This window comes from Choloepus didactylus, chromosome 23 (assembly GCF_015220235.1).
Source record: "Choloepus didactylus isolate mChoDid1 chromosome 23, mChoDid1.pri, whole genome shotgun sequence".
Lineage (NCBI taxonomy): Eukaryota > Metazoa > Chordata > Mammalia > Pilosa > Megalonychidae > Choloepus > Choloepus didactylus.
The window spans coordinates 20,489,622-20,515,840 of record NC_051329.1 but is presented as its reverse complement, the minus strand read 5'-3'; the positions used below and the strand labels follow the sequence as shown (position 1 = coordinate 20,515,840).

General features: G+C 42.3%; 2 protein-coding genes across 6 annotated transcripts in view; one reads left to right on the top strand and one right to left on the bottom strand.

Moving 5' to 3' along the window:
• KCTD10 (potassium channel tetramerization domain containing 10) overlaps positions 1-17,316 on the bottom strand; it is a 36,817-nt gene extending 19,501 nt beyond the window's left edge. For both annotated transcript variants that reach the window (XM_037817327.1, XM_037817328.1), the window contains exons 1-2: positions 17,207-17,316; positions 4,606-4,819 (exon numbers count right to left, since the gene is read on the bottom strand). In XM_037817327.1, the coding sequence (XP_037673255.1) occupies positions 4,606-4,819; positions 17,207-17,209 (217 nt within the window). In that variant the 5' untranslated portion in view covers positions 17,210-17,316. The remainder of the gene's footprint in view (positions 1-4,605; positions 4,820-17,206) is intronic.
• Positions 17,317-17,355: 39 nt separating this feature from the next.
• UBE3B (ubiquitin protein ligase E3B) overlaps positions 17,356-26,219 on the top strand; it is a 101,999-nt gene continuing 93,135 nt past the window's right edge. For 2 of the 4 annotated variants that reach the window (XR_005214051.1, XM_037817321.1), the window contains exons 1-6: positions 17,356-17,733; positions 20,934-21,036; positions 22,874-23,056; positions 23,220-23,340; positions 24,897-24,956; positions 25,323-25,427. Coding sequence is in view for 3 of the 4 variants with exons in the window: in XM_037817321.1 (XP_037673249.1) it covers positions 22,887-23,056; positions 23,220-23,340; positions 24,897-24,956; positions 25,323-25,427 (456 nt within the window). In the remaining variant the exon portion in view is untranslated. Of the gene's footprint in view, positions 17,734-20,858; positions 21,037-22,873; positions 23,057-23,219; positions 23,341-24,896; positions 24,957-25,322; positions 25,428-26,219 lie in introns of all 4 variants that reach the window. The other 2 variants (XM_037817323.1, XM_037817322.1) reach the window with 2 other exon arrangements.

Below are 26,219 nucleotides of genomic sequence, written 5' to 3'. Positions count from 1 at the left end.
ACCGAGTGCCGGCAAACATTCGGACCACAGTGGAGAGAGTAAACTGACACACCACTCGAGAGAGAACTCTGGCACTATCTATTGAAACCAGAGACACTATGCCCAATTCCCCTCCTGGGAATAAATCAAGGGCACAGCTCCCAAAGGTGAGTGAGGTGTGATGCCGCAGCCCCTGATGTAGCTGGACAGGCTGGGCAGTGCGGAGTCTCCCCATTTGCCACAGTGAAAACATGATTTTCTATGTGCATCATAAGGTGGCAAAGGTTGGAAGCAATGCCCTAGAGAAAGTCACATGTGCACAAGAAGAGTGTTCAAGAACATGAAGTTAATATTCCTAACAGTGAAAACTGGCAATGACCTAAAAACACCATCAACAGAATAATGGATAATAAACCACAGTATTGTCCTAAAACGGAACACTCTATAGCAGGGAAACCTTTCAACTAGAGATGTTTATCTAAGGATTGATCTCACAAACATAATAATAAACAAAGCAAAAGCAAAAAAGGATGGATAAAACACTTTAACACCATTTATGGATTTAAAAACACACTAACACCACATTGTTTAGGGCCATGAAGAGCTGTAAAATTAAAACATGGAAATGACTGACACCAGTGGTTCCCCATCTTGGCAGTACACTAGAGCTCTTCAAAATCCTAATGTCCAGGCCAAGTCTAGGCCAATTACATCTCACCCCCTGGAGTGGGACCCAGTATTTAAGCTCTCCAGGGGATCCCAATGTGCAGTCAAGTTTGAGAACCTTGTCAGGCTAGCCCAAACTCAGGTTGGTGGTTACCTCTGGAAGGGAAAGATGCAAACCGAGAAAGGTTCAGTGAGGCTCCATCTGTACAGGTGATGTCAAATTCCTTATCTGAGCACAGGGGAGCTTGTGACATTATTCACAATTTAAAAGCTCTCAAGATTTCTCAGAATTTTTAAAAGGAGGGCATTATAATTTAATGCAAGAGGCCTAGAAATCATAGGGAAACCCTCCAGGTGCTGCAGTTTTCTCAGGTGTTGAACTGGCTTCCTACAGAGTGTGCTGATAAGACTGATGACTCTCTTCTTTAATCTAAACTTCATCTACTCCCTAATTCCAAAAAAATTAGCAAAAGACCAGAGACCACGTAAGAGGAAATGTACTAAACCACGCAATAGGAATGAGATGGGTGACTACAGGCAAGTGCTCACTAGAGCTTATTACGAAAGTGCTGCATAAATCCACAGACTAATGGGGATGCTGACAAGGACTCAGTGAAGATTCAAGCACCGTGCGAATGAAACTTTTTGGGGGGAAAGCCTGGGAAAGGTTTGCTTACTGCCACAGTGTCTGTATCTTCTCAGAAAACCATCCCTGTAGCAGGAAACATGGAACTGCAGCACTATCATCCCTGAAAGACGGACAAGTTCTCCCCAACAAACTGCTGAGACCTGCTTCTCCAGAAAACCTCAGGATTACTTCTCCCTCCATCTCTACACCCCTACCCTAAGCAGGACTACAGCAATAATTAATAGTTATTGAGTTCTCTCCAAGTGCTAGGCACTGGGTCAGATGCTTTCTTATGCCCCCATTTAATTCTCATAACCACCCTGCAAAACATTACCATTCGCAATTTAGACACGAGGAAACAGGCTCAGAGAAAGTCACTTGCACAGCGTCACACTCCTCGTAAATGGCAAATGAGCCAAGATTAGCACAATGTGTGACAGAAATAGCTCCATAAATGTTAGCTGTGACTGTTTACCATATGCAGAGCCAGAGCTCAGACTCAGGTCTGACTGACTCCAGCATCCTCGGCTCCTGTTTAGAAATCGCGCGCACACCGTAAAGACTCAGAAGACAGAGGGTGTGGAGTGACAAGGGCGAGTCTTCCACCCAACCCTGGGCTCCAGCCCCCTCCCCAGAAGCAACCACTTTCTTGGGCATCCTTTTCAGAGATTTCTAGCAACACCATATGCAAACTGTTCTGTACCTTCAAAGCTCTTGCTCTTTAACCATCAGGCTGTACTGATGGCTTCACTTGCCAGGTTGACCTGTACCTGGCATTTCTGCCTGTTTGTAACAAACTTCATTGCAGCCGACAGGCTTTCTCCAAGAGGCCAGAGTGAAGCTGTAAAATTCAGGAAGTCTATCCCATTCGTAGACCCAAGGGTGTGCTTGAGGCAACAATTAGGCCACAGGCCAGGCTGCACAGTGTACTCTCCAAGAGCCGGCAGGATAGCTCTGCCTAAAAGAGATACTGGCTGAACAACCAAAGACATCCTGGCCTGATGGCCCAGGCCCTGTGGCCTCAAAAGGGCTTCAGAACAAAGCTAGCAGTTGAACTGTAAGGCTGCCACACTCAGGCAATGTGGCCTGGGAGCTGGTGCCACATCAAAACCACAGACAGATGGTAAGAGCCAGGCAAGTCCTCGGTTCAACAGCTTCACCTTTTCCAGCCCATTGCTTTTGAAAACTCATTTCACCTTTCTGAGATGCAGTATTCTCAGTTATTAAATGGTAACAATAGTACCCACCCCTCAAAAGGTTATGGTGAGGATTAAATGAAATACCCAAAAAACACCACATCATGAGCTTTTCATTAGTAATAATGATATTAAGGAAGCTGGAGCTCTAATGACATGAAAACAAGCAACAGTTTGGGGTGTCAAAGACTGCACTGCTTTAAGAAGTGTGAGCAGTCGCACCCTTCTCCTGGCAGGTGGAATAGGGGGTGGGGTGGGGTGGGAGGGGTGCTTAAGGACTCTGTCCCTTTTGTGACATGAGACCTTAGACTACTGAGGTGAGGGGTTTCAAAGGAGAATAGGCTTCTATTAGCTTTTTTTAAACTTTTGATTTTGAAATAATGTCAGACTTACAGAACAGTTGCAAAAATAATATATACCCCATACAGAGAGCTCCAACATACTCCCCCCACCCCTAGATACCCAGATTCACCAATTTTAACATTTGGTCACTTTTGCCATATCATTCTATCTATCTTCTGAACACTTGCGAGCAGGTTGCACATATCATACTCCATGAACACATAATACTTCCAGGTACATTTTCTACAAATAAGGATATTTAGTTTATGTAATCACCTTTAAGTTCAGTTATCAAGTTCAAGAAATTTAACACTGATATAAAGCTTACATTCTATATTCCAATTTTTTCTTATGTCCTAAAAATGTCCCTTTGAGTCTTTTCTCCTCCATTCTTAGATCCCATCACACAGTGCATTTAATCATCATTTCCATTACCTTTTGAAGCTACTTAGCTGCTTTTCCTGAGCCCCACCAGAGACTGGGTAGGGCGGAAGAAAAACCACAACAATCCTGGATTCTCAGATAAGGTCTGTTTCCTTCTGCAGCTGGGGTGCTATTGTCTTGATTTCCACAAACACTCCCAGGCAATACTGGGTGTGACGGCACAGCAAATGGGATCCTCCCACTCATAAAAAGCTCAGTGTTTTCTGAGTAAGACACAGATAGCACCTCTGGGGCACCAACCTCATTGTACTGCGGCTGGGCCAGAAGCCTGAGTTCACAGGAAGCCTAAGAAAGCCACAGTCTCAAGCCCCACAGCCTGGCTGCCTCTCCAGATGCATGGAGGGGAACAGCCTAACTAGTGGACAGCCCAAACTTCCAGCCCTTGAGGATCAGAGAATGAACTGTGGCACACCAGGTTAGAGACCCTGATACTACCTACTTATGTCAAAACTAACCTACCTTCTCAAGTCAGTGTCCCTTAAAAGGCGGCTGCATCAGCACAGTAGGCCAAATTTCAGAAACAGATAAGGTAAGTTCAAGCCAGGCCATGGTCTGATCAGGTCTTAAGGATTTCCAGGCCAAGAACTGAAGAACAAGAACATTTTAAACCTCACGTGACCTGCCCATATATCCAGTCAAGCAAGGACTTATGCCCTTGCCAGGCGCTCTTTTATTGCTCCAGGTGTGTAGGAAGTAGTTATAGCAAGACCATTTTAAACAATTCTTTGCCTTTTACTACTAACATGACTTTCCACAATTTAAAAACATAAAAGCATTGATAGGCAAGTGTTGAATACTTACTATGTGTCAACAACCCCTTAAGGTGGGTATCACTATCCCCATTTTACCAGATAACAAAATGAAACATCAAAATCTAAACAACTTGGTCAGGATACCAGATACTAAATGGGGAACTGGGACTCAAATTCATGTCTGTGAGTCAACAGGACTCCATCCTAAGAATGGAATGACTCTTATTCCTCTCTCCCCTGCCTGAATTTTACTCATAAAGTCACACAGCCATTCGACAACAAAGTCAAGTCTGGAAGAGTACCTGTCCGGTTGACTCCTCCTCATCTTCTGGTCTCAGCCTAAATGCCACTTCTTCAAGGAAGTCCTTCTAGGCTATCCACCCTCCAAACTAGATCCGGTCACCCTGTTACTCTCAAGGCTCTCTGCACACCTGAGCACAATTAGATTTCCATACCTGACTAAGTAATTGCTCCTATGTTGTCTTCTGAACTGGACCCAGCTCTTCACCACTAGCATGTCCCCAGCATTCAGCACAGTGCTGAAATGTATGACCATTTAAAACCTCATGTGAGGTAGGCGCCTGTGAGGGTGGCTTACCTTCACTGTCGGTGAGCACTTCCATGCGCCCACTGAACATAGCTTTCAGCATGGTGTCCTGCTTGGTCAGCGTCTGCATGGTAGTGTAGTAGAGGGCTCCGCCCACATTCAGCTTCACGTACTTGGAGCTGGGGCTTGTGCCCTTGAAGGAAGTGGTGCGGGTAGCAGCTGCTGGCACCGCTGAGCTCACCACACTTTCTCCTGACATCTCTTCCTGCCAGTGGAAAAGACACAGGGTCACAACACCAGGCCTGGTTTACCCCTTTCAGCCCGTGGGCCGAATCTGGCCTACAGATGTGCTTTACTTAGCCCACATATACATTACATTTAAAGTTTGTTCCTGACATTGACAACACTGGAGATTTCACAGAAAAATATGTATTCCCATCTTCTCTTAAAATCGGAGTCAAGAAAGGCATAAACAACCAACATTGACCCGAAAAGAAATAGACGACCTCAACAAACCAATCACAAATGAAGAGATTGAAGTCAGTCATCAAAAAGAAAAAAGAAAAGCCCAGGACCAGATGGCTTCACATGTGAATTCTACCAAGCATTCAAGAAAGAATTAATAGCAATCCTGCTCAAACTCTTCAAAAAAATTGAAGAGCAGGGAAAGCTACCCAACTCATTCTATCAAGCCAACATCACCCTAATAGCAAAATCAGACAAAGATACTACAAAAAAAGAAAATTATAGACCAATCTCTTTAATGAATATAGATGCAAAAATCCTCAACAAAATACTTGCAAATCGAATCCAGCAGCATATTAAAAGAATTATACACCACAACCAAGTAGGGTTTATTCTAAGTATGCAAGGCTGGTTCAACACAAGAAAATCAATGTAATACCACATTAATCAATCAAAGCAAAGAAACCACATGGTCATCTTGATCAATGCAGAAAAGGCATTTGACAAAATTCAGCATCCTTCTTGATGAAAACACTTTAAAGGATAGGAATAGAAGGGAATTTTCTCAGTATGATAACGGCAATATATGAAAAACCCACAGCTAACATTGTACTCAATGGGGAGAGATTGAAAGCTTTCCCTGTAAGATGAAAAAGACAGGGATGCCCACTGTCACCATGTTATTCAACATTGTGCTGGAAGTTCTAGCTAGAGCAATTAGACAAGAAAAAGAAATAAATTGGAAAGGAAGAAGTAAAACTTTTCACTGTTTGCAGATGACATGATTCTATATGTAGAAAATCCAGAAAAATTTACAGCAAAGCTATTAAAGCTAATCAATTAATACAGCAAAGTGGCAGGCTACAAGATCAACACGCAAAAGTCTGTAGTGTTCTTATACACAACTAATATGCAACAATAGGAAGAAATTAAAAAAAAATTCCATTTACAATAGCAACCAAAAGAATCAAGTATTTAGGAATAAACTTAACAAAGGCCACAGAAGACCTATCCAAAGAAAACTACAAGAAACGGCTAAAAGAAATCGAACAGGACCTAAAAAAATGGAAGAACATACCACATTCATGGATTGGAAGACCAAATATAATTAAGATGTCAACTCAACCTAAACTGATTTATAGACTCAATGCAATACCAATTAAAATCCCAACAACTTACTTTGCATAAATAGAAAACAATAACCAAATTTATATGGAAGGGCAAGGTGCCCCGAATAGCCAAAAATATCTTGAGAAAGAGGAACGAAGTGGGAGGTCTTATACTACCTGACTTTGAAGCATATTACAAAGCCACAGTTCTCAAAACAGCATGGTGCTGGCATAAGGACAGAAATACTGACCAATGGAATCGAATTGAGTGTTCAGAAATAGACTGTCGCATCTGCAGACAATTGATCTTTGATAAGGCAGTCAAACCAAAGCAACTGGGACACAGCAGCCTCTTCAATAAATGGCTTGGAGAACTGGATATCCATTTCCAAAAGAATGCAAGAGGACTCCTACCTCACACCTTTACAAAAATTAACTCCAAGTGGATCAAAGACCTAAACATAAGCGCTAAGACCATAAGACTCTTAGAAGAAAACGTAGAGCAATATCTTAAAGACCTTGTGATAGGGGGTGGTTTCCTAGACCTTACACCCAAAGCGCGAGCAACCAAAGAACAAATAGACAAATGGGATCTCCGTAAAATCAAACACTTTTGTACATCAAAAGACTTTGTTAAAAAAGTAAAAAGGCAGCCTACACAATGGGAGACAATATTGGGAAACCACATATCAGATAAGGGTTTAATATCCTGAATATATAAAGCAATCTTACAACTCAATAACAGAAAGACAAACAACCAAATTAAAAAATGGGCAAAAGACAGGGACAGACACTTTTCTGAAGAGGAAATACAAATGACTTGAAAATAGATGAAGAAATGCTCAACTTCACTGGCTATTAGGGAAATACAAATCAAAACCACAATGAGATATCATCTCACACCTACCAGAGTGGCATTAAAAAAAAAAAAAAAAACAGAAAATTACAAGTGCTGGAAAGGATGTGGAGAAAGAGGTACACTTATTCATTGCTGGTGGGAATGGAGAATGGTGCAACCACTCTGGAAGACAGTGCGGAAGTTCCTCAGGACGCTAAGTATAGATCTGCCATATGACCCAGCTATTCCATTCCTAGGTATATACTCAAAGGAACTGAAAGTTAAGACACAAACAGACATTTGTAAACCACTGTTTATTGTGGCATTATTCACGATTGCCAAGAGATGGAAGCAGCCCAAATGTCTGTCAACGGATGACTGGATAAACAAACTGTGGTACAGACACATGATGGAATATTATGCAGCGTAAGAAAGAACAAAGATGTGGAACATATAATAAGGTGGATTAACCTTGAGGACATTATGTTGAGTGAAGTTAGCCAGAAACAAAAGGACCAATACTGTATGGTCTCACTATTATGAAGTAACATTAGTGAGCAAACTTTGAGAGTTAAAAGCTGATAACACAGGCTACCAGGAGACACAAAGAGGGTAGAGATCAGGCATTTGATGCTGAAGGACTACAGAATGTTCAGCGGGATTGATTGTATAGATCCAGAAATAGATAGAATAATACTGTGTGAAGGTAGCACAATATTGTAAGTACACTGAACAAAGATGTCTGTGAGTAAAGGTGAAAGAGGTGGGACAGGGGAATGTATGACACCGGAGGTAAAGATAGATGATGAAGACTGGGACTGTATAACCTGGCAAAAACTGGAGTGGCCAATGACTGTTACTAAATGTACAAGTATAAAAATATTCTTACATGTGGGAGAACAAATGAATGTCAACCATGCAGAGTGTTGAAAAAGGGATGGTATCTGAGAAAAAACATAATCAAAGCAAACTGGAGTCTATGGTCAACAGTAACATTGTAATATGCTTCCATTAAATGTAACAAAGGCAATACACCAAAGTTAAATGTGTATGAGAAGGGGATATAAGAGAGGGATATGGGATTCTTGGTAGTGAAGTTGTTTTCTGTCCTTACTAATATATTGTATTGTATGACACTTTATTTTTCTTTTTATTATCATCTTTTTTATTATTCACACACACACACTTTTTCATAGTAATCAGTATGTGCAAGTGCTAACTGTGGTGATAAATGTACAACTATATGATGATACCATGAACAACTGATGGTACACTGTGGATAATTGTATGTTATGTGAATATATCTCTATAAAATTGTAGGAAATAATATAAATAGGGGTAAAAGTGCTAGAGAAAACATGGAGGGGGATGTACCTATTTACCGTTGATGAGGAGGCAGAATGGTGTAGCCTTTCTGGAGGACACTATGGTGGTTCCACAAGAAGCTAAGTATGTAGGGGCCATAAGGTCCTGCAACCTCATTATGGGGTATGTACTTGGAAGATCTGAGAGCACAGACATGAATGGACATTTGCACACTGGTGTTTATGGAGGCAGTATTCATGATTTGCAGTGGGTGGAGGTGACCTAAGGGTACATTGATAGAAGAACAGAATGGTGAACAGTGGTGTATGCATGCAATGGAATATTGAGCAACTAAGAGGAGTGAAGTTGAGATACTCAAGGAGGTGAATGGATCCTGTAGACAGCATTTTGAGTGAAGTACGCCAGAAACAAAGGCAAACACTATAATGCCTCACCGATATGGACTAACTACAATGTATTAACTCAGAATTGAATCTTTTTTTAATAACTGAATTTTATTGAGATATATTCATATACCATGCAGTCATACAAAGCATACAATCAATTGTTCACAATACCACCATATAGTTGTGCATCCATCACCAAAATTAATTTCTGAACATTTTCATTACCACACACACAAAAGTAATGAGAATAAAAATTAAAGTGAAAAAAGAACAATTAAAGTAAAAAAGAACAATGGGTGCTTTTTTTTTGCCCCCATTTTTCTACTCATCCATCCATACATTTGACAAAGGGCAGTGTGATCCACATGGCTTTCCCAATCACCATTGTCACCCCTCATAAGCTACATTTTTATACAATTGCCTTCAAGATTCAAGGGTTCTGGATTGTAGTTTGATAGTTTCAGGTATTTACTGCTAGCTATCCCAAAGAACTGAATTAAGAGCACAGCCTAACAGGGAAATGATTATTGTAATGGTCTCTAGATTGTAAACTTTTACAGCAGTCAAATCGACTCCTGAATTGTAATGGCTATCTCCAAACTCTGAGATTTTGATCCCTTGGTGTATAACCTGATTGGTCTCTGGAACACTGGGTATCTGTGTGACACGTGAAACTCAGAGCTAAAGCCTGGTAGATCCAAATGTCAGTATTAACACATACAGCAACTGTTTAAAAAAAAGAGAAAAAAAAAAAAAAAAAAAAAGCTGAACAAGAGCCCAGACTTCAATTAGAGATATGAATGAAGCAGATCTGGTTAAGACTCGGGCAAATCGGGCCAAAGGGTAAAGGTTGAAACTGACTGTGTGTTAAAACTTCAACTTCCATGTGAGACCAAGGGAAGAAATGTTTATTTGGTGTAGGATCTATATTTTCTAAGCAATATAACTTCTACAGTTTGTTCAAACACCATTATAACCTGGAACTTTGAACAGGAAGTGAGATATGGCAGGTCTGTATAGGTTACAGTGAAATAGCAACACATCCCAAAGTAATTTGGGCAGAGAATTAAAATGTATATTCACACCCCTCCCCCTCCAGGAGCTGGGGGAGGATGCAGTGGTGCTGGACTTCCTCACCTGGATTGTTGCTGATGTTCTCACAAACATGGGAGACTGACAGCTTGACATGTTGAGCCCCCTGTCTTGGGGCTTGCCCCTATGAAGCTTGTTACTGCAAAGGAGAGGCTCAACCTGCTTATAATTGTGCCTAAACGTCTCCCCCTGCATGCCCTTTGTTGCTCAGATGTGACCCTCTCTAACTAAGCCACCTTGGCAGGTGATCTCACTGTCCTCCCCCCTACATGGGACCTGACCCCCAAGGGTGTAAATCTCCCTGGCAACACAGGATATGACTCCGGGGGATGAATCTGAACCAGGCATCGTGGGATTGAGAACATCTTCTTGACCAAAAGGGGGATGTGAAATGAAATGAAATAAAGCTTCAGTGGCTAAGAGATTTCAAATGGAGTTGAGAGATCACTCTGGTAGACATTCTAAAGCACTATATAGATAAGACTTTTTAGGTTTTAATGTATTGGAATAGCTAGAAGTAAGTACCTGAAACTACCAAACTCCAACCCAGTAGCCTGTGACTCTTGAAGACAATTGTGTAACAATGTAGATTACAAGGGCTGACAGTATGATTGTGAAAACCCTGTGGATCACACTCCCTTTATCCAGTGTACGGATGGATGAGTAGAAAAATGGGGACAAAAACTGAATGAAAAATAGGGTGGGATGGGGAGGATGATTGGGTGTTTTTATTTTTATATTTTATTCTGATTCTGATTCTTTCTGGTATAAGGAAAATGTTAAAAAATAGATTGGGGTGATAAATGCATAACTCTATGATGGTACTGTGAACAGCTGATTGTAGACCATGGATGACAGTATGGTATGTGAATATATTTCAATAAAACTGAATTAAAAAAAAAAAATCAGAGACAAGCCAACTTGGTTGAGTTCTGGGATCTGATACCCAGGGGCGTAAATCTCCCTGGTAATGTGGACTATGATTCCCAGGGAGGAATTAGACCCAGCATTGTGGGATGGAGAACATCTTCTTCCCCAAAAGGGGGATGTGAAATGAAGTGAAATGAAGTTTCAGTGGCTGAGCGATTCCAAATGGAGTTGAGAGGTCACTCTGGTGGGCATTCTTAAGCACAATACAGATAACTCTTTTTAGGCTTTAATTAATTAGAATAGGTAGTAGTAAATACCTGAAACTATCAAACTACAACCCAGTAGCCTTGAAGCTTGAAGATGATTATATAACAATGTAGTGTACAAGGGGTGACAATGTGATTCTGAAAGCCTTGTGGATCACACCCCCCTTTATCCAGTGTATGGATGGATGAGCAGAAAAATGGGGGCAAAAAACTAAAGGAAAAATGGGGGGGGTACAATTTGAGTTTGTTTTTTTTAATTCTTATTTTTTTATTCTTATTTTGCCTGGTACATGGATAATGTTCAAAAAATAGATTGGGGTGATGAATGAACAACTATATGATGGTAATGTGAACAACTGATTGTATACTTTGGATGACTGTATGGTGTGTGAATAAATCTTAATTAAAAAAAAAAAAAAAAAATCGGAGGCACAACTGGGCCAGCAGGGAAGAGATGGCTGAGCTGGGGTACTGGCTGTCCTCTGGGGAGGGGAATGTGCTCTCCAATTTGCCCCAACCCCTACCCAGATAGCTTCATACACTGACCTTGCCAGCTGACCCTGTGGGCATGAATTTGTCACTAACTCGAGTTACAAGGAATTCCTTTCTACCCAATATGCATATAAAAGAACTCCCTGGCTGCATCCTAGAGCAGACCTGCCCAGTTCTCGCCATGTTCCCTTATTGCCTTGTAGCACTGAACAGCTAAAAGTGCCACCTTTCAGCTCAATTATAGACGAAGTAGCTGTTATGACATTATACAGGATCCTGACTATCATTCCTAAAACTTTCCATGGGGAAAAGGTGGTTCTGAGGACTAAACAACAGACTTAGAAACTCTTGGAAGTAATTGCAAAATCAGAGACTTCCTGTACTAGCATTGCCCCCAAAAGCAAGAGCCTATGACAGCCTCCCTAATCGCACTGCCAGCTTTCATGTACATGTCAGCCAAAGAAATGGAAGTAGCATCTGATGTAAGCAGGCCCTGGAAAAGGGGGTTATTATTGGGCACATATGTACTTATAGAAAACATTTCTTGAATGAACAGGTAAAATTCTATAGCCTTACAAAATGTCTAAGAGTGGGCTACATCTTTACTGAGTCTGCAACACCATATTAAGAGAGAAAAAGCAGATCCTGACAGCCAGGAGCTAGCCTGCTCTCACAGCTAGACCTTGGTATTTCCATTGAACATGAACAATTTCACAGAATATCATCATCAGATAAGGTCACTCTATGACTCTGATGAGTCAAGACAAAAGCAAGAACTACTCTGTAATCATGGTGAACAGAAAAAAAACACGAACATTATCCAAAACACAAAAATGACCAAACATTTCCCTATCCCAGCTAATATGAGTAACTGCTGTTTACCAATTATAGCTGAAGTCTCCTTGCATTCTTCCCACCTTCAAGACAGAATTATTAAGATACTCAATTACAGAATTACCTCTGCTTGCTGCCAGGATCCAATGCAGAGCAAAGTCCCACTTCCCTGAACCCTCCCCCCAAACTACCTAACACAAGCCCAATAAATCCCTCCTAACACCCTCTTTCTTATACACCCCACAGCCCATGACATGCATTCTCCCTTCATGCAACCAGTAAATGAGCCCAACTCAGACTACACTTGTGCTCCTGGTAGATTTTGCCTGGAAGGCACTGGCAGTATGAAACTTTATTCCCTGATACTAAAAATAAAAGCCTGTGTTTTTAAAATTCTTTATGCTTTCCTATCTTTTCCAGATCTTCCACAATGAACATGTATTACATTTATAATTGGCTAAATACAAATGTTATTTTTTAATCAGGACAGAGGACTAATGGGCAGCAAAGCACCATCCATGGTTAATACCAGATACAATGACTTAGTGAAAGTCGCTGGCAACTTTCAATGCAAAGCTCTCCACCTCTTCTGGGCAAGCTTCTCCACCTAGGGAAATTGACCTCTGGGGAGCTTGTGTCAGAGCCCTGTAGAAGGAAACAGAGAAAGAGCAGCTTCCTGGAAAGAAACCTGTTTTCCCAAGAAATGGTTCCTGCTTCATCAAGTGAAAATGTCACAAGGCTAGTTTTCAAAAGCCCCTGCTTACCTCACCTGGAGTCTCTGTTGCCTGATGCCAAACAAAAGAAAAGAGGCCAAGACGAAGAGGTTACCCCTCCCTCTATCTTTCTGTTGAAATTAGTCTTCAGAGGCCAAGACGAAGAGGTTACCCCTCCCTCTATCTTTCTGTTGAAATTAGTCTTCAGAGACCCTACATTAACAGTTACCTGCAACCACTCCTTTGTCCACTGAATGACAGAAGTAGCTACAAGAATAAAGAGTTTACAAAAACCAAAGATTTGAAAAGGAGAAAAAAAAAGCTTATAGTTGTAGGTTTGGTTTTTTTTTTTTTTTTTTTGGTGGGAGGGAAACAGTAATAAAGGAAATTTGCTCCAAAATGGAAACACTTTTTTAGCACCTCTATCAGATCTCAATTTACACAGGAAAAATTAAGTTGATATGGGAAATGGTCTAGTATTTTGTAAAACACCTACTATGACACAGACAAAAAAAGCTATCAAGTATACTTTATGTACTTTCTTTTGCTTTGCAATACCTTTTTAAAGATGGCGTTTACATACAATAGAACACACAGATTTTAAGTATAGTTTGATGAGTTTTGGTCAATATTTGCATCTGTGTAGTCCCCGCTCCAGCTGAGATAGAAAACATTTCCATTGCTCCAGAAAGTCCCTCTGTTCCCCTTTCCCATCACCCACCCACCCCCCTTATAAGATTCCACTGCTTTCATTTCTACCACCATACCACCATATGCATCTATTTGTTCGTTTTTCGTTTTTTTTTTTAATCCAAACGATGCTAGAAGACAGCTAGCATTACTTCCATTTAGTGTGTCAGGATACCGTAGCCCAGAGAGGTTCAGTCACTTGCTCAAAGTCATGAGGTAAGTCAGTGGCCATGAAGGTCATGGCCAAGTCCTGGTTGGCCTGGAGCCTACGGTTTTATCAATCATCATATGTAGAGCTGACATAAGCTGAGAAAGGAAACTTCCCTCCCCCTCTTTAGATGCACAAAAAATCTCTGAAAAAAAAAGATGGGAGGCAGTGCATGGCTAAGTACTTGGGTTCTGGAGTCAGATGTGAGTTTATTCCCCCAACCCTGCCATTTCCTAGCTGTGGAGCCTGGGTGGGTCAACTCTCTGAGTCTAGTCTCATCTATGACAGGGAGAGCACAGCCACACCTCCCTCACCAGGCTGCTGTGAGGGACGCCACAAAAGGTACTCAGCACAGCCGCTGGCTAAGGGTAAACACCCACCATGAACTGCTACCATGGTTATTTGAAAATGCTCTCAAAGTCTCAAATTATCTTCTCTTTGGAGACAATAGTTTCTACTGATCTCAGACTGACTTACTAAGAGATAAAGGCAGAAACCATCCTAATCTAGCCTGAGATTCCAGATTAGGCAAAGAAAGCTCTGAATCTTTCTGGAGCCCACCCTTCTAAAAGTTAATCAGTCTCAATACTAGGAAAGGCCCTTGAAGAAAAGGTTATGGCTGTGTTCAAGTCCCTGAGCCCAAGTTACAGTGAACTGGGGACACAAAACATTAGACTGTAAACCTCTCACAGCAAACCCTCTACTGGGAACTCCCCCAGCAATTCCTGCTGAGATCCTGCTTCTTCACTTGGTTCGAAGGTTTGATTTCATTACTACCTAGATGGGGTTGCGTGGGCAGAAGAGTTTTGGTTGTAGGTAAGAGAGGTAATTGATATGTGAGGTGTTGTTACCAATTCTATCCAACCAGAAAAGAAGTTTAATCCAGTTAGATGGATAAGGCTTGACTTCTTTCTCCCATCTTCTCTGAATACAATGTTACTGATTCTAAACAGTAGCTCTCAACTTGGCAGCACATCAGAATCACCTGTGAAGCTTAAAAAACGACTGATACCTAGGTCCTGGAAGTTCTGGTGTAACTGGTCTGTGGCTATGATGGGGCAATTGAATTTTTTTAAACTCTCCAGGTGATTCTAATGAGCAGCCAAGATTGCAAATCACTGTTCTAAAGGGTTCTGTACCCCTTAATTAGGCTACAAATAACTCCACAGTCCCCAAACTCCTGCTATACTGGTCCAGTGAATTCCTGACCCACACAAAAAAAAACAAACCAAAGCACCATAAAATAAAGTAAGCCCCTACTTCACAGCTTCAGAGCCACAGGTAGGGAGCAACTGCATGCATGTTTAAAAAATCAAAACCCACTAAAGGGAAGAAAATAGGTGACTTCAAAGGAGACCAGTCAAGTGCAAAAGAAATAAAGGCTCCGACACCCCGGCCCTTAGATTTTTTCCATACAAAGTCCTGTTAAACTGTCTCCCTGTTTGCCAAAGTCTGGCAAACCTGGACTGCAATCCCAATTCCACCACTTCCTATGTGACTGTCAGACTCTGAGTCTCAATTTCTTAACTTGTGAAATGGGAGTATTAAAGCCATAATCTTCATGATCTTCATAACCCTCAGTACTTGGCACACAGTCCTTGGCGCAGTTTCCTTTCTGGTCCCCGAGCTTTTCTTATGTATAGCCCTGCTATACATTAGAATCACCTGGGTGCTTAAAAAATCCTGACGCCTCAGTTTCACCTAGAACCAATTGAATCAAAGTAGGGAGAAGGGGAGGCCAGTAATTAACGTTTAAAAGGCTCTTCAGGTGATTCTATCAGGCAGCCAGGGCTGAACACCACTAAGCTAAAGGTGTTTTTTTAACCAGCTTGATCTAAGAATCACCGGAGATTTGTGATTTTAAAAAGTCAGCTTGGCTGATTCTTACAGCAGGGAAGTTTAAGAAACACTGTCTTGAGGCTAATTATAAAACTTTCTCAAAGTGACAGCATTTCTACAACTCAGAAAACCCTGTTCTATTTTAACCAAACTAGTATCAGCTATGTAACTGTTGCTTTATTTTGCATCCCAAACCTGCTTATAAGACAGCTATTTCTATTTCCAAGTGTTCTGCTGAATGACATTCTCTTCCTGTGTGCAGCACACGAACTATTGGCCTATTTCTGAGGAAGATGTTACCATCAATCCAACTTTCCAGGTGAGAATCAGAATAAGGGCCCTCTGACTCCAAATCTCATGCTCCTTTCATTACATAGCCCAAATCAAGAAATCATTAATCCCCTGGAAGGCTTGTTAAATTGCTGGGCCTTACTAGACTGACTGGGGTAGGATGTGAAAATCTGCATTTCTAACAAGTTGCCAGGTGATGCTGATACTGCTGGTCTAGGGACCACACTTTGAGAACCACTGGTTTATGCTTTCTCCTTCACCTCTAATGGTCCTTACTTTGTACAAAATGGAGATGACCAAAGTCAGATACAGGTTGACTCATTCTTTTTGGGGGACTCATCTTCCCTAAAGACTGCACTTTCCCAGGGAAGAAACACTGAGAAAACGAGTAAAAAGAAGATCTGGACTGGCCTTTGCTTGTTCCCATCTAGAGACAACAAGCTATTCAAAGAACAGACTCTTGAGAGGTCCCAAGCAAACCTTCGCACAGCTGAGAGACACCATGTAAAACATTCTCAGCTCCTTAGGTGTGGCCACCTCGGGTCTCACCGGAAGTGACTAGATGACACCCGGGACACAGCTAAGGTGCTGGACTCCGGGGCCAAAGAACCCTGACCTCAGGCTCCTGGCATCCCTCCCTTGGGAGTCCAAGCACTGAATGCCACCCACCCGCCGACTACCTCTAGTTCTTCCCTCGATCCATTCACCTGTGTGTTCAGCCTCACCTGGGCCCTCCAATACTCACTTCCCTGAAACCCAGAGACTCCCGCTACAATCCCTAAAAACTCCAAAAGCTCCGCCACAAGGAATCCCACTTCACCCTCTCATAACCCGTCCATTCTCCTCCATAACCCCCCAAATCCTCATTTTACTTCCCCAAACGTCTGTCTTCAATGACATCTCTTTGTTCTCCTCACAACCACAAATTTCCACCTCTAATAAGCACTCGCAACTCAGAGACCCCACCCTCACCACCCAAATATGTACTCCCCAAATCCAAACGCCCTTTTTCGGATCCCCAACAGGTAGGGACTCTCCAATTCGCCACCAAAAGCCCTTCCCCCAACCCCGGCCTCGCCCCCATCCAACTCCCCAACTGCCTCTCTCCTACCGTGACCACGACCGCCCCTCATTGCGCTTCCTCCTCCCGCTCCCTTTCCCTCTGCTCTGTTCTGCTACTGCTCGGCTCCCCCGTCCGGCTAGGACCCCCAGTCGTGGGCCCCGCCTGCTCACCATGAAAAGTCGGAGGACGCCGGAGTCTCCACACCCGGACTAACGCAGGCAGGAAACACCCAGCTCGCGCGAGCCGGGGCGGAGGCGGGGCTGGGGCGGGACCTTCCGCTGGCCGCACCCCACTTCCGCCCCTCTGAGGGCACCATCTTAAATCCTCCGTTGTGCTCTTAGACATGGGCCGCTTTTATTCCCGCTTCTCCTACCGAAATGGAGTCCACTCCTTCCGTTATGTCAGGCATTTTATGGCTCTTAAATGCGCCTCTCTTTCAGTTTCCAGAAAATAGGATGAGGTCCTGGGGGGATTTTCTTTCCCGGGCCCAGAGGTTACGCGGAACTGGAGTCACCCGGAACTGGAGTCACCCGAAACTGGATACTTGCGTCTAGGCGGAGCTTAGAGCGTGAATACCCCGGGGCAAGATGGCGACCGAGCATCGGCCACTGCCCCGGGCTTGGCAGAACTCGGGGGGATCGGGCTGAGGCGACGGGAGCGGTCTGGCCCCAAGCCGGTAAAAGTCTACTGCTGGCAGGTAGCGAATGGGAACAGATTCGGTGTGCCTTGGGCTGTGGGGCCGGAAACTTAAAGGGAGGTGGCTCCGAGGCCCGGTCCCTGCCTGCCAGGTCGGAGGGGCAGATGCTGGGGGTGGCTTTTTGGGCTCCAGGAGTCTCTCCGCGGCTCTTTCCACTTCGTGTCATCTTCGAGGCGATAGGCCTTTATAAACGAAATAATGCCGAGCGAGAAGGACTTGCTATTGTGGTTCTTGATGCCAAGGGAAGACTTCGGGGCCTCAGTAGCCACCCAAACCGGCATTCGAACCTTATTAACTCGCTGTGTGACTTGCTGTTGTGGTTCTCGATGCCAAGGAAAGACTTCAGGGCGTCGGTAGCCACCCAGACCGTCATTCGAGCCTTATTTACTCGCTGTGTGACCTTGGGCAAGTTCCCTCACCTCTCTGAGCCTCAGTTTCCGCCTCTGTAAAATGGGGTTATAGCCTTTTCACAAAGGGTTCTTATATTATACGCTTTAGTATTGTTCCAGGCACACAGCACTCAATAAAGACAGCTGTTGTTAATGATATCAATAAAGAAAATTCTGGACTTGTTCATAATTTGGCTCCAGTTTTATCACACGGACAACCTTGCTGTTTTTCTCTTCTGAGTGGGGGAGTCTCTTGGTCTTGTCTCACTTACAAATAAATAATTGTTTTGGAGTCAGAAGTGGGTTCAAATTCAAGGGCCCAGCGACCTCAAGCAAGTCATGTCCTCTCTCTGCATTTCTTGTTTTTTTATGAGAAGATATAAATAATAATTGTACCCACCTAGAAAGGCTGTAGTCTACATTAAATGGTAGCTATTATTAATAGTCTGTCTAAGCCCTGTTTCTTATTTAAAAAAAAAAAAAAAAAGACTGTAGGGATCTTATAGCTGTTGAAAAGACAGGTTTGGTTTAATATCTGTATGCTGTCTGGTATGTGGTTGACCCTTAACAAATGGTGGTGGTTAAATTTGCCTGCCCAGCTTTTCCCACCATACACGGAGACTCTTCTTGGGCTCAGTCAGCAGTTGGTATTTATGGCACTTCACCTTTGGACAAGAGTTTCTGGACAGGTGTGCCCTTTTGTAGTTCTCCATGAGGTTGGCCTTGTTTCTGTGTATCCACAACCATTTGTACCCAGAAAAGCCTGGTTTGGGGCAGTTCTCATGGGAATATAAAGGTAGAGAGGAATCTGAGTTTTGTCCTCAACGATTGGTATACAATTCTTGCCTCTGGCACTGCTAGTGGTTTAACTTGGACTGTGGGAGATAAATAATCTCTCAGGGTCACCGTTCTCATTAGAGGAAATACTCAAAAAGGTCTTGACATATAGTGGGTGTCCAACTTAGTTTCTTGTTGCTTTCCAAATGATCTTGGGTGTCACCAACCTTTTGTTTTCTAATCTCTCCACCTATATAATTCTTGTTCCCCACTGGATTTCCTTGAGCTTCTTAAGGATAATACAGTAAAATTCACATACATACTATATATTTGATACTTTCAGATTCCGCTTATTAATATTTCCACTTAATCCTATCCACAGTGCTGTGGTAACTAAATTGAAGTACAAGAAGGGTAAATATTTAATTCTTTCAGCAATCCTAGGAAGAAGGTAATATTATTAATCTCCATTTACAAATAACGAAACTGAGGCCTAGAAAGGGTAAGAAACTTGGTAAAACAGGATCAGGACTAAAGAGAACCCAGGGCTACTTTTTCTGATCCAAGGCTTTTTCCAGCACACACAGCCTTTTCTGTCATTCCCCACGGTATTTAGCAGAGTAAATTCTTAATAGATATTTCTGTTTTGATTGGTGAACTGTAGTAGATGCTGTGGGGCTAGAAGAGGGGAATAAAAAAGAATTAGAAAAACTGCAAAGTATAGACTATCGTATGGTGTAAACAGAAACCAACATATAGTATTGCTGAGGGTTTAATAATCTCGAGGAAAGAATCTTATTCTGGAAGGCCCCCTGGAAGAAGTGAAGGTTTTGAGATAGTCTTAGAGGTATTTAATTGCAATTTGCATGCAACCTGTTTTCCTATTGGGAGGAGGCTCCCTCTTCCTCTTCTGCTTTGCTCCCCCCACCATGAGGGACTGTGTGTGTATTTGGAAAGAGCATACCATTGTGCCTGTGACTTGGCCCTGTTACTCTGCAGCTCTCAGGAGCTTGATGCTTTTACCTAGTCTAAATACCAGGGCTAGGGGTTCTTGAGCCCAAGCAATGGGGCTAGTGAATCCTAGTGTACCCAGAAATAGAAAAATATTTGATGGGCAAGGAATGGTGAGGGGTCCAGCATTAGTTCCTACCCAAAGAACCTGAGTGTTTGTGTAGATGGGAGCCTCTGCTGAAGAGTTTTAAGAAAAACCCAAAACGTGTGGCTGTAAGAATAACACATCAGACTTATTTACTGCCTGTTCTGTCAGCCACCTCGATAGACACTTGATGTACATCGACTCATTAGTCCTCATAATTGGCCTCTGAGCTAAGTTCTATTACCTACAATTAACAGAAGACCGGAAGGCTCTGCGACATCTCTCCACAGTACTTGGCAGAGCTAGGGACTGGCTCCAGCTGTTTGACTCCAAAGTCTACATGCCTCCCTCTGCCATGCTGCCTCACCTTGTCCTTTCTGTGGAAAATTTAGAAAATAGGGACCCGTTAAAGGGGCAGATAAAATTTCCCACAATTCTACTACCCCCAAACAGCCACTCTTAACATGTTGATGTATTTCATCCCAGCCTTGTATCTATGTATGCACATGGATTTTCTTTTCAATACATAATTGGGATCATTGATCCAGTCCTCTTTTTTTTTTTCACTTCTAAGGCATAAACATTTTCCCATGTTGTTATGTGTCAAACATAATTTTTAATGGCTGTTTTAAGCATTCCATCACCCCTAAGAGTTACTGTTGCTTGCGATCACAAAGAATATAAAGCTTTAATTTAGATTATGGAAAAGGAAGCCACTTTATTTGGGATTATTTTCAACCTATTCCCTTTAACCTGTGAGGACTGTGGGCATGTAGTCCTAACATTTAAATGAGAGGTTAAGAGAAAAAGACACAAGGGTTATTTTGTAAACAGCACTCACTGCATTTATTACTTTTATACAGTGAGGAAGATGTATAATCCCTCACCTGTAAAACTCAGTCCTGAACGCAGAATTTTACCTATGCTTCTTCTGCCAGAGAAGACAAGCCGTTCTGAAGTGAGAAGCTGCCCTCAGCTGTGAGTCCTGTGCCAGATCACTAATGATTACCTGGCATTTCTGCAAAACAGGCAGACCCTCAGGTGAGCTTCCATTGCTGGGGCGGAAAGAGTAAATGATTCAGAAGACCACCACCTTTTCCTCCCCAGTCTTCTTACCCACTTCCTGTGGTCAGGGCTCGGTTTACTTACTTTGAGAATTACTGATGAAAGACCCACATCTTGGAAAAGCCTTGTTGTTCAACAGCTGTGAATCAGTGTTGAGAAGGCACCACAGAGGTTCCTCGATAAGTTGATGTGGGAGTAGCCTAGCATGAGCTTTTTATTCTTGATGTTTTCGTGTGGGTGCTGCTTTGAGTGAAATAACCTGGTAAAGAGATTGTTTTCTGGAAGTGTGACTTTCTGAATAATTCATTCCAGTGTTTTAGTGAGCAGAGCTGAGTGTGTACTTAAAGTTGAATGACAAAATTACCCAGCACCTAAAGAAGTCATCTCACTGGGGGGGGCTCCATGGACCAGTGCTGTGTGCTCTAAGCTGCTGACCCAAGTCATCCCTTTGGAGGAAGTCTGTTACGGGTGATTTAGAGCCTCTGTTCAAAGAAGTGCCTGTCAATGGACAGAGGCAGTTCTACTTTAAAGTCTTTATCAGTCCTTGGCAGAATGGGAAAAATAAGAACAGAGGAATAAGGTAAACATAAAATCAAATGTATTCAATTTAATGGGCTGTCTTGTATTCTGAAATCATACAACTTTTGCTTTTCTAATGTTAAAAGAGCTACTGCTCTCCCCACCCCCCCCTTCTTTTTTTGCTGATTAGTAAATAGGGTTTTTTATTTATTTATTTATTTTTTAATACATTTTATTGAGGTATATTCACATACCCTACAATCATCCACAGTGTACAGTCAGTTATTCACAGTACCATCATTTAGTTGTGCATTCATCACCAGGATCCATTTTTGAACATTTTCTTACTCCAAAAAAAATAAAAATAAAAGTAAAAAAGAACACCTAAAACATCCCATCTCCCCCATCCCACCCTAATTTTCGTTTAGTTTTTGTCTCCATTTTTCTACTTATCTGTCCATACACTGGATAAAGGGAATGTGAGCCACAGGGTTTTCACACCATGTAAGCTATGCAATCATCTTCAAGAATCAAGGCTACTGGGTTGCAGTTCGACAGTTTCAGGTACTTACTTCTAGCTATTCCAATACGCTAATATCTAAAAAACGATATCTATATAAGTGCATAAGAATACCCTCCAGAGTGACCTCTCAACTCCATTTGAAGTCTCTCTGCCTCCCGCCTTTTTAAATGAAAGACTCTTGTATTGGGTACAAGGTAGGCACCGATAAATATGTGTTTAATGACTGAATAAATAAAATAATGGTGACAAAATAATTATGTTTGATTTTTTTTTTCCCCAAGTCTTTACTTGGCAAAATAAAAGTTGACTGCCCAGTGTTCGCTTCCCAAGTATTGTTGGGGAAATTCAAATATCTAGAAACCTTTGACTTAGAGAATACCTGGTTTGAAGCAGTAGAATTGATTCATCCATTAAACCTGCACAGAACACGTACCCTGTATCAGGTGCTGGCTAGGCAGTGAGGACAAGTCAAGGCAGTGCAACAGGCATAGTCTTGGACTGATTAAGTTGGTGTGATAAACTCCTTCTCTCTTAAGAAAATGCAGTTATTTAACCCAGGAGAAAGCATCCCTAGTCTTGGTGAGTTGCATGAAAGGATCTGATGGGAAGTTGGGACTTGTGCCAGGAGATCTGTTATACTTGGAGGCTGCTGAGGGTCCTGAGAGCCTTGCTGCTACTGCCCGGGTCTGCCCGCCCTCTGTTCTTGAGTCCCATTCTGTTAATGTTCTCCATATTATGATCAACAACAGCCACTTGTCAATTGCCTTCCAGGGTTTGTGCAAGGATGGCAGACATGTTCACTGTATCTCAGACCTCGAGAGCATGGTTCATCGATAGAGCCCGCCAGGCCAGAGAAGAAAGGCTCGTGCAGAAGGAGCGGGAGCGGGCAGCTGTCGAGATTCAGGCCCATGTCCGGAGTTTTCTCTGTCGACGTCAATTGCAGAGAGAAATCAGGTGGGTGCCAGGAACTCCTCAATCCATTTTTCTCTTGCTCCCTATTAACAGCAAATATATGAGTTTTCGCTTAGAGGACTTGAAAAGCCTTCCATCTGCTGCAAGCTCCTAATTAAAAATGTCTTTTTTATTTTTTTTTTTTTTTTTACCCATCCCTCCTTAGGAGAGAGATTGATGAGTTCTTTAAAGCAGATGACACTGGGTCCAGTAAAAGAAGCGCACTTTGTATCTTTAAGATTGCCAGGAAACTGCTGTTCTTATTCAGAATTAAAGAGGATAATGAGGTAAAATAATAATAGCAAATGTACGTAGTGCTTACCCTATGCCAGGTCTTTTTGTAAGTATTTTATAAACATTAACTCACTTAGTCCTTACAGCAACAATAGTTATGAGGTACATAACTAACTATTGCCCCATGCCCTACCCCTCTTTTTTTTTTTTTAATAATTTTTTATTATTATTAGAGAGGTTGTAAGTTTACAGAAAAATCATGTGGACCCTTTTGTTTTCTTGGGACTCATTCCATAGGGGTTATGCCCGGTGCTTCTGGGAATTGTCAAGATTCTTTTCATATTGACTATTTCAAGCAGGAGTTGAGAACACAAATGCATACAGGAGCCAGGCAGAATATGTAAATAGCCGAAAGAAGCCATTTATAAGGAAAAAAACAATATGAGTCTGGTAATAAATGGTAACTGACAGGCCACAGTTTTCAGGATCTTAAAGGGGGCAGCCATTACTCAGCTCCAGTTAGTAGGGTACTGATACACTGATTTGTTAAAGTGATGCTGGAAATCTGGATCTCTGTGTTTAATGTCCTAATTTGCAAGAGTTGGCAGCTAACTTGAATCCTGCAAACCAACTGAAAAATGCCAGTTTGTACCTTTGGGTTTAGAATCATCATGTTGGAAAATACAATTCCAGGAAAGCAGCTAATTATCTGTAACAGTAATAATGGTAATAAGAAGAAGATTAGTTACCACTAAGAAGTACCTTCTATGTCAGGCAACTGAATAGTGTTAGACATTCATTATTGCTAGTCCTCACATTTGTTTATTCAGTAAATATTTTTTGGGCATCTACCTTGTGCTGGCCTCTCTTCTAGGCCCCAGGGCCCAAGCAGGAAGCAAGGCAGGCAAGATCTCTGCTCTCATGAAGCTCATAGCCCAGCTAGACAGGGAGGAGTACAAAGGCAAGGAACACACAATCACTTGGGGAGGAGAGGCAAGGAGAGGTGACCCCCATGTTAGAGGAGGAAACCACAGCTCCGTGTGGTAAGGTAGCCCACCTACGGTCACACCACTTTTCCTGGTGGATCCAGAACTGGTGTAGCCAAAGTGTAACACAGTTTCCAGTTTCCCCTTGTTTTCCGTTTGCATTTCAGAAAAAAGTGATGATACCACATCTTTGGCTGATATCTGTGAGGCAAAAGTCAATATCTATCATGCTTATAAAATGGCAAATTGGAGAACACAACCCCATTTAAGAGACAGCTGCTGATCTGCAGGAATAAAAGTCCAATTTGCCAGATTGCTTTTGTTTTTCAAAAGGAACCCCCATCTGGATGTTTATGTGAAATATACCAATTTCTAAAATACAGTGCAAGTCAAGCAAAATAGGGCTCATCCAGCCTGTGGGCTACCAGTTTGAGAACACTTCTATGGCGTTTCTGGTCCTCAGTTTCCACATCTGTAAGAAGAAAGTAAATGTAATCACGTATGTGGCTGATCTGGCAGAATGCCTAGCACAGGCCAGGTGCCCACTGAGCATTTGCTCCCTTCTCTTTCTCACATCTTGATTAGTTCGTGGCATTTATAACCCCCATTGTGCCTCTTTGCAGAGATTCGAGAAGCTGTGCCGCTCCATCCTGAACAGCATGGAGGCCGAGAATGAACCCAAGGTAGGTGGGGATGGGAGTTGGAAAATTTCCCAAGGCACTCAAGAGGCAGCCCATTTGGCTCTGAAAGTTCCTATTGAATGTTGTAACTTTGTTAATTCACACACATATCCAGATAAGCAGTGGAGTGAAAACGTTAGTACAGACAATTCCTTAGTCTCTTCACTAGCTGAGAAGCTACATTTTGTTTCTGTCACTTAACTCAAGATGGAAACTTCTTTTGCTGGGCTAGTTTATCTTTGGGTTTATTGTTAAAATAAGTCCCATTTGCTATTTATCCATCCCCAGTGCCTTATCTGACACTGTGCCTTGCTAAAATGTAACATGTTCCCTGTCACTGCCCATAACGTTTCTTTCTCCTACTTTTAGGTGTGGTATGTGTCCCTGGCTCTTTCCAAGGATCTCACCCTCCTATGGATTAAACAGATCAAAGACATTCTGTGGTATTGCTGTGAGTTTCTTGAGCAACTCAAGGTAAAAAAAAGTGTAAAAATATTGTTCCCATTTGGAGTCTTGTGTATCTGTTTTCAGAGTCCCCATGATCCACTCATAGGTTATGCCTTTGGAGATCTATCAGTCAGAGTCGAGTGTAGAATTAGAAGTTGAGCCCATACCTTAGGAGCAGGTGAGTTAGATACTGTTAGCAGTATGAGCCCTTCTTTAATGTACAACATATTGAACATTGACCCCCACTTTTCCCAGTTTCAATGCCAGAGCAATCTTATCTTTCTTTCTGTTCTTTTAATGTAATGGATCCTTTCTAATCTATTATTATACTGGTTAGGCCTCTTGTTCCAAGTGTGTAAACCTCACATGAGATAGCTAGTGATACATACAAGCTAAACAAGAAAGAGAATATTTTGGTTTTGTAAGACAGCAGCTGGGGATGACTAAAGCCTGGAGCTGCCAGGATAGAATTCTCCCTCTTTTCTCATCTCTGCTCCCTTCTGGGATCACCTTCATCCTCTTCTGCCATAATCCTGGAAGCTGGTAGTTCTGGTCTCACATCCTTGCCCTGTCTTGTCTTTTTTTTTTTATAAAGAAGTTACAGGTTTACAGAACCTTACTCTGCCTTGACCAAAGAGAAAAGGGAAACTTCCCCTACCAGTACCAGTTGAAAATCAGGAGGACTCTTAAAGGCACTATTGAATCCTGGGCTTAACCCTGAACTGGTGACAGAGACAGTGGTGAGAGGGATGGATACTGTTGACTGGCCCAGCCTGGTCCCCTGCCCACCCTTGTGCCATGAGAAGATTGGTAGAGGTG